The sequence below is a fragment of the Lipotes vexillifer genome, unplaced genomic scaffold (assembly GCF_000442215.2).
Source record: "Lipotes vexillifer unplaced genomic scaffold, Lipotes_vexillifer_v1.1 scaffold1139, whole genome shotgun sequence".
Classification (NCBI taxonomy): Eukaryota; Metazoa; Chordata; class Mammalia; order Artiodactyla; family Lipotidae; genus Lipotes; species Lipotes vexillifer.
The window spans coordinates 713377-721353 of record NW_006798273.1 but is presented as its reverse complement, the minus strand read 5'-3'; the positions used below and the strand labels follow the sequence as shown (position 1 = coordinate 721353).

General features: G+C 45.1%; 1 protein-coding gene across 3 annotated transcripts in view; it reads right to left on the bottom strand.

The window, feature by feature from the left end:
* Positions 1–1682: 1682 nt before the first annotated feature.
* The window catches only part of KANSL3 (KAT8 regulatory NSL complex subunit 3), a 39234-nt gene continuing 32939 nt past the window's right edge, over positions 1683–7977 (bottom strand). For 2 of the 3 annotated variants that reach the window (XM_007470183.1, XM_007470184.1), the window contains exons 19-21: positions 7455–7677; positions 6977–7110; positions 1780–1800 (exon numbers count right to left, since the gene is read on the bottom strand). In XM_007470183.1, coding sequence (XP_007470245.1) covers positions 1780–1800; positions 6977–7110; positions 7455–7677 — 378 coding nt within the window. Of the gene's footprint in view, positions 1801–6976; positions 7111–7454; positions 7678–7977 lie in introns of all 3 variants that reach the window. The other variant, XM_007470185.1, reaches the window with a different exon arrangement.

The window sequence follows — 7977 nt, the reverse complement described above, 5'->3', positions numbered from 1 at the left end:
GTCTCTTTCAGATTTCGCATCTTCCTCAAACTTACTAAACGCCTCCGGAATTTCAGAAAGCAGTTACCTGCCAGCTAGTACAGGAACGCAGCCTAATTCTGTGTGAATCACTGCTGAGACCAGCTCTGCAGGAGGTCGGGGAGGAAGGGTATGGTGTATAATCTGCCCACTCCACTCCTATCATATATACTCCCCTGGCCCTGCCTGTACCACCCCAAATGGCCTTGTCTGAGACTCCTGCACACTGTGTACTCCCTCCTGGCTGCCACTCATACTGGAGGTGAGGATCCTGGATTGAATGCAGGTGGCCTGGTTTGGATATACGATGCACTATATGGGTCAGGACCCTGGACCACAAGTCCAGCCACGGCACGCTGTGGGCTCTCCCTGCCTTCAGTACAGATACTGAAGAGTTATATCTGGGTTGCCTTATTCATCGCCTTGGCTGGAAACATTCTAGAGTATGGAAGGGAAAGGAGCCTGCTCTGGAGGATAGGCTGTCAGCCATATCTAAAATACTTTTTGCACACAAGTACTGTGAGGAGGTAAGGAGGGATTCAGAGCTCCATCTTCAGTGATCACTTCTCCAGGGACCTCCACCTCCAGGGCTCAGGCTGGTACCAAGAGCCCTGCACAGCAGAGTCAATATCAATAATTTTCCCACTTCTAAGCAAGAAGACAAAAAGTTGCACAGAGCTGAAACAGAAACACTTGAAGCATGGCCTTCGTCGTCCTGATGCCTGAGCTTCATGGGACGGCCAAGATGTTAACTTAGCAGTTATCCCTGTTCCACTTCCAAGCACTGGAGACAGAAATTTCAGGGGCTGAGGCTTCTCTCCTCTGGCTTTGCAAATTCTTCTCATCTCCAGTTGAATCAACAGCTCCTTAGGTACCAGATGCAAAGCGTCAAGCCCAAATCGTTTTCACCACTGAAATGTCCTTCAAGCCACTTCATCTACTGTTCCCTTCCTCTTCTTCAGCCTTTCTGGACCTGCAGGCTTTCTGGATACAAGAACTGCCCAAAGCATGATGGAAAAAAGAAAGAAGCCAGCTTTCACCTCCTGGCGACTACTGGTCCCAACATCTACAGGTGGCCAAAGGGACTGAAAGATGACAGCCCAGTTCTCTGTGCCCTATCGTGGGTTTGAAATGAGGAGTTCCCAGGTCTCAGCAGGTACTCAGTATCCAGTGTGGCTCCTAAGGAGGGAGCTGCACGGGGAGCACTCTCCCATGGCTGCTTGGTGAAGGCAACAGTGATGTGCAAAACAAGCCCTTCTGGCACTGAACCACTGGCCAGTGGGCCAGGATGATCCCGGTCCTCAGCACAGGGCTCTCAGTCCCAACTCGTGCAGCCCCAGACCACACGGACGTCTCCTCCCAACTTGGCACGGGGCAGTACAGACATCAAAGAGGAGCTCCTTTATTAAAATGTAGTGAGCAGTCCAACACTGCTACTTGGGTCAAGTTACAGCTAGTGCTGGGGAAGAAGTGCCTCCAATCCATACACGGCCAGATCTGCTGAGGACCTGGAGATTCTGGGAACCAGACCTGCAGATGCTAAAGGACAAGGCCCCCCCTGCTGGCGCCATATCACCTTGTCTAATGGCTACATAAGACCCAGAGGCCCAACCCTGAAGACAGTTGGCAGAGAGGCAAAAATGACTGTCTTAAAGAGGTCTTCAGACAAGTGTACAGCTCAGCAGGACAGCACATGTGCCAGGCCTCACCGTGCAGCAGCCGTCACCAACCTCGTAAAGGAGGACATATCGCATGGCATCTTCAGGGCGCTGGAGGCAGGCGCTGTGGCAGGAGAGGTAGGGAACAAGGGTCAGAAGTTTGCCAGGTTAACACATACAGACCCTCTGACCCAATATCCCACTCCTGAGAATTTATTCCGAAGAAATGATGCTCAACAGGGAAAAAGCTGGATGCACAAGGATATGTGTTCTAGCAGCCAAGTGGTGAATAGAACATGGACTCTGGAGGTAGAGACCCACCTCTACTACTTTTTAGGGCAAGTGACTTACATTCTCTGAGGCTCCTTTCCCCCCTCTGTGAGACAGAGAAGACAGCACCTCCTCCCCAGAGTTGTTGTGAGATTAAATGAGACAAACTGCATAAAGCACCTACAGTCTGTGTCCATCCACAAACGTTAGCTCTTATTATTATGTATAAGAACAAGAAAAGAATGCAGGAAAAAGGAAATAGGTGAATCATTAAGGGTGATAGAGCTGTGACTGTACTGACAGTATCATTGTTTCAGGTCTTGTCCATTTTTTAAGTGCTGTGGAAGATGCCATGAATTGTTGAGCCCTGCAGCTTAGGAAGAAGGAAGCAAGATAGAGAGAGTTGGCCTTTCTTCACAAAGGTTTCCCCACCTCTCTAGATTTCACCTGTGAAAAACTCCTAAGAGGTCTCTGAGGATACAATAAAGGGGGGAAGATGGAAGACACAGGAGAGGAGGAATGAAGAAGGGTTTGACAATCAAAACTGGAAAGGATCCGCCTCCCATCTGCTCACCCTGCCCAAAGGTGGGCTGTGCACAGATGAGCACTCCATCCTGACCAGGAGGTCTCCAGAGTGAGCCCGCTCGCCCGGGGCTGCTGCAGGAGCAGCTAGAGGCTGCCTGCCAGCCTGACAAGGGCACTGTGTGGCCAGAGAGGAGAAAAACCTTGTGATCATAGTCAAGGAGTCCATTCCCAGGACCCCGCTGCAGGGCACAACACAGTCTCTGTCTCTCCCCTTCCTCCTGCAGCTTCTCAGCTGTAGGGTGTACATAATGGTCCAGTTCCATAAAGGAAACACACGGTAAATATTCATCACCGCCAGAAACAAAACACATAATTAAGTGCTTGCAAAGACCTTAGAGAAGTCTAGCCAGTGTTTACAACCTTTTTTCATTTTAAATTCATTTTCTCCATAAGTATATAACCCCAAAATTTAAAAAAGGTAATTTTTCAAACTTACAACCATTATCACACATTAAAAAGGTTAACAATTCCTTAATATCAACAATTATCCAGTCAGTGTTCAAATTTCCAGGTGTCTTATAAACATCAAAAATGGGTGGTCTGTTTCTCAACCTTTAAAAATGCATATTCCCAGCACCTGAGGACATTCTGAGACAGCCCCCTACTATCTCACCACCACAACAATCACTGACTTATGCCAACCTCCTCATTAGACTAGATGAGAAAATGCCCAAAGAAGTCAGGTGATTTGCCCAGGATCACACAGCTAGCTGAAGACAGAGGGCCTATGCTTTCCCTGATATCACATTGTCTGGCAGTCTGAACACTGAGGTAACTGTTAGACGCTTTTGAGTCAGCAAGTCTTAATCTAGTAACACCTCCTTTGTCTAAAAGAAAACTACCACCACTAGAACCCTCCTACTAATTTTATACACCCATTTTACTGAGATAAAAACTGAGCTCTCAAGTTCATACCATCAGGTAGAAGTCAGATTTTGGTCTTTATTCCGTACTTCAATTTAGCCATGGAAAAGGATTCTCAATGACCTCTACTCTTCTCAACTCTGACTAGCTCACCCCGGCCAGAGCAAGCTGAAGAGCACCACCTAAAAGAGGAGGAAGAAACCCATGGTGGGGATCTGTGTTCTAGCTGTGCCTCAAATGAGGCACCAGCAAAGGGTAAGACTGCCTGAAAATAGGCCCAAATGGCTTTATAGGTCATTTCCGTCAAACCATCAAGAAACTGTTAATTTCTGTGCTATATAAATATTTTGGAATATGAGGAAAAAAGTGTTTCCCATCTCATTCTATAAGGATAGAATTATCTCTTTTCTACAACTGGACAAGGAAAGGATACACACAGAAAAGCAAGGGTGGAGAGGAAGACGACTATAGGCTAATCTTACTAATAAACATAGAGGTCAAAATCCTAAGTAAAATAAAAGCAAATGAAGACTGGACATGCTTTTTTCCTCTGAAGCACTTAGCTTCTTTCTTTTTTTGTTTTGTTCTCCTTTGATGGAATTTTGTTTCGTATACATGCACAATAAATTTAGGTATATGCAAAACAAACAGAACAGGACATACTGAACAAGTACTGAATCTGGAATTTAGACAGTTCGATATTAGGAAATCTTTGAAAGTAATTCATCATTTTAACTGATTAAAAGGAAATGTTTATACTCATTCAGCTCATTTGACTCCAAAAGGGCAATGAACAAAATTTAAAACCCATTATCAAGAGAAAGGAAGAGAATAAAGATTATCTTAGCAAACTAGAAACATAACTGATATACTTCCTTAACTTGAGAACCTGCATTATCAAACAATAATAAGTTTGTGTAGAAACAGACAGGTCAAGGGTACAGAACAGGCCCTGTGTGTACAGTAATCTAGAATGTGAGAGCAGCTGATTTCACATGAATAGAGGAAGGATGAATGAACTCATCAATAAAGTTAGATCCTTACCTCACTTAGCATAAAAAAATAAATTCAAGGTGGACTGAACAACTAAAGGTAAGCAGATGAACAAAAGCAATATAAGAAAACACAAAAACAGAGTTTCAGTATGGGATGATGGGAAAGTTCTGGAGGTGCATGGTGGTGATGGTTGCACAACAATGTGAATACATTTAATGCCACTGAACTGTAAGCCTAGAAAAGGGTAAAATGGTAAATTGTATGTAAGTAAATTTTACCACAGTTTTAAAAATAAAATTTTTAAAAAACACAGTAAGACTATATTCTTGCAATGGGAAGAGCCTTCTTAAGACCCCAAACTTTGGAGCCATAAAGGGAAGAATCTGAAGATTTTACTACATAAAAATTTTTAATGCCTGTTTAATAAAAGATCCAGAAACAAAACTTAAGCACTTAAGCACTTAATACTTCAACAGAGAGGAAAAAAAAAATAAGCAATTAACTGGAATAAAATATATGCAATTTGTATAATAAAGGATTAACACCTGCATATATAAAACTGCTATTAATTAAACAGATACAGGATATGACAAGCAATTCATAAAAGAAGACACACAACCTCATAAGTAATCAAGAAAATACACGTTAAAACAACTTCATTTTTCACCTATCAAATTAATAAAATTAAAAATACTGATTTCCACAACTGACAAAGGCATAGGAAAACAGATACTCTCATCACTGTGGCTTGAATTACAAATGAGCAAACCTTTTGAAGGGCAATTTGTCAGCAGCTAGTCAGATGTTAGATGCACAGACCCTCCACTAACTTACTGGTCTCTAACCTGTAGAAATCTCCCAGAGGTACACAAAAATCATGAACAAGGGTATTCACTGTACCATTATTTACAATATCAAATACCAAAATATAACCCAACCCTCTAACGGGAGCTGATGAAATACGTTTTTGTACATCCACCCAGTGAAATACTAGGCAGCTACTGACAAGCAATAGATAGGTCTCTATGTAATGAACAGGGAAACATGTCACAACATGTTTTGTAAAAAAAAAGGCTAGTTACCAAACAGCCATACTCTGTGATCCAATTTTTGTCAAAAAAAATAAAATAAAATAAAGTACTTTGTATAGAAAGAAGAACCTAGAAGAATGCATATCAAGCTACCAACAAGGGGATATCATCTCTGGGAGTGGTATTATGGGAAATTTTCATTTTCTAAATTGTATTATTTCTGTAATGTTTGCGTTATTTAAAATAAGTGATTGCTTTTGTAATTTAAAAAATAGGGATAAAGTAAATAAAAACAATTCCGCCTCTCTGCACAAAGGCAGGGAAGGGTAGCTATGATCCCCATGATTGCCAGGGAACAACCTCTGTGCAGTATCTTCCCCTACAGAGGAAGAGGCAGAAGAGCTCCTGAAACAGTTGGGAAGGGACAGGTGCCCAGCTCCCGGGCAGGGCTGGTGCGGTGGGAATGAGGGGACAGGGCCAGGCCCTCAGTCAGGGCTGCCTGCACAGCACCGGGCCCCGTGCAGGAGGCCTCAGCTGAAAAGTGGACACTGAAGGAAAGGACATGCACTACTGGACTCAAACTATTTTTTTCTTTAACCTCTGATCTTTGGGTGGCTCTCAGATCACCATTTAAGATTAGAAACAGTTTACTTGAAAAGGTCATAATGGAAATTAGATCAGCTAAGAGAAATCAATGGTGACTTACTTCCCGGGTAAGAGCTCTAAAAACCTAACTGTGCCCTGAAAAGACAGCAATGAACGCAAAGACCTGGAATGGCACAATGCTGGAAAGTTGTTGGTCAAAGAAGGAGTATTATTAGCCAATTAGCCTCTACCCAACCTCTGAATGATGAAACCAAGAATGCGAGGAGAAAACGATGGAGAGGGGAAGAAAACAGAAACATTAAATAGGCACTGAACATATTTACATATTTAATCCTCACAACAATCCAGGGAGCATTACAGAAAAGGAGACTCACAGAGGTCCATGACTTGCTCAGTCACAAAGCTATAAACTGTAACCAACAAGGAGGACCTACTGTATAGCACAGGGAACTACACACAATATTTTATAACAACCTACGAAGCAAAAGAATCCAAAAAAGAATATATATAACTGAATAACTGTGTTGTACACCTGAAACTAACACAACATTGTAAATCAACTATACTTCAATTAAAAAAAACAGGGCTTCCCTGGTGGCGCAGTGGTTGAGAGTCCGCCTGCCGATGCAGGGGACACAGGTTCGCGGCCCGGTCCGGGAAGATCCCACATGCCGCAGAGCGGCTGGGCCCGTGAGCCACGGCCGCTGAGCCTGCGCGTCTGGAGCCTGTGCTCCACAACGGGAGAGGCCACAGCAGTGAGAGGCCCGCGTACCGCAAAAAACAACAAACAAACAAACAAACAAAACAACCCAACAACAACAAAGCTACAAACTCTGAATGTGGATGTGCATCTGGTCTGCCTACAAGTCCAGCTCCTCCAATCGGCCAGTAGGCCCCACACTTCCCAATATTGGAGGCTGTGTCCTCGGTCTTCCCAGGCAGACTCACCTGTGAGCTGGAGGGCAGCGCCTGGGAGGTGGGCTCTTCTGATGGGGCTGCTCCTGAGCCCATGGGGCTCAGTGTGGTGATTCGGCTGGGCTGGCCACGTAGTGTCAGAGTGATGGTGGTGGGGACCTTCAAGCCTGAGAGAGAGAGACAGAGAGGAGTAGGCTTTTTTGTCACAGCCTCCACTTCCCTTTCCTGGAGTTTCCTCCCCATGTAACATACCCCCATCAGCCTCCCGCCTTGGCTTCCTCCTCCCCAGCTGGGTCATCTACGCCCTATCAGTCAGTCTGAAAGGCAACAGGAATAGCCTGTGTTCTCTCAACCTCTCTGGGGGATGGACCCACACAGCTGAATCCCTGAGGGTCAAGGCCAGGACCCTGTGAGGCTGGGTTCAACATCATACCTTGACCATGAGAGATAGGAAGGTCTTGGGGGAAGATCCCATATCTGGGAGTCCCCACGGTTCTCATGAGAGACTCACCTGAGGCTTGGTTAGAGATCTGAGCCAGGCCAGGGAGGCTGCTTGCCAACTTGGCGAGGCCCCCATTGGTCAGCAGCTGGTGGATGGCTGTGGGCTTCCCACCAGGAGTGGCACCCAAGGAGGAGAGAGTGGTGGCCACAGGAATGGTACGGACAATGGTGCTGGTGCCCGTGGTGATGGCACCCAGGCTCTGCATGGGGGTGGGCAACTTCACACTGGTGGCCTGTGGGACACACAAGCCCAGGTGATCAGAAGCTGTTGCCAACAGCAACGGTCGAGTGTGGAGGGCACATACTGTTAATGGCTACCATGTATTCAGTGCCTACCACATGCAAGGTACTCTGCCAGGTATTTTCCATATATTATCTTCTTTAATCCTCAAAACAGCTCTGTGAGGGAGGTACTATCATTATCCTCATTTTACAAACAAGAAAACAAAGATACAGAGATCAAGAAACTTGCCCAAGGTCACTTAGTAAGTGGTGGAGCCTTAACCTTTGGTAGTTCCCAGCTGTGAAGCCAG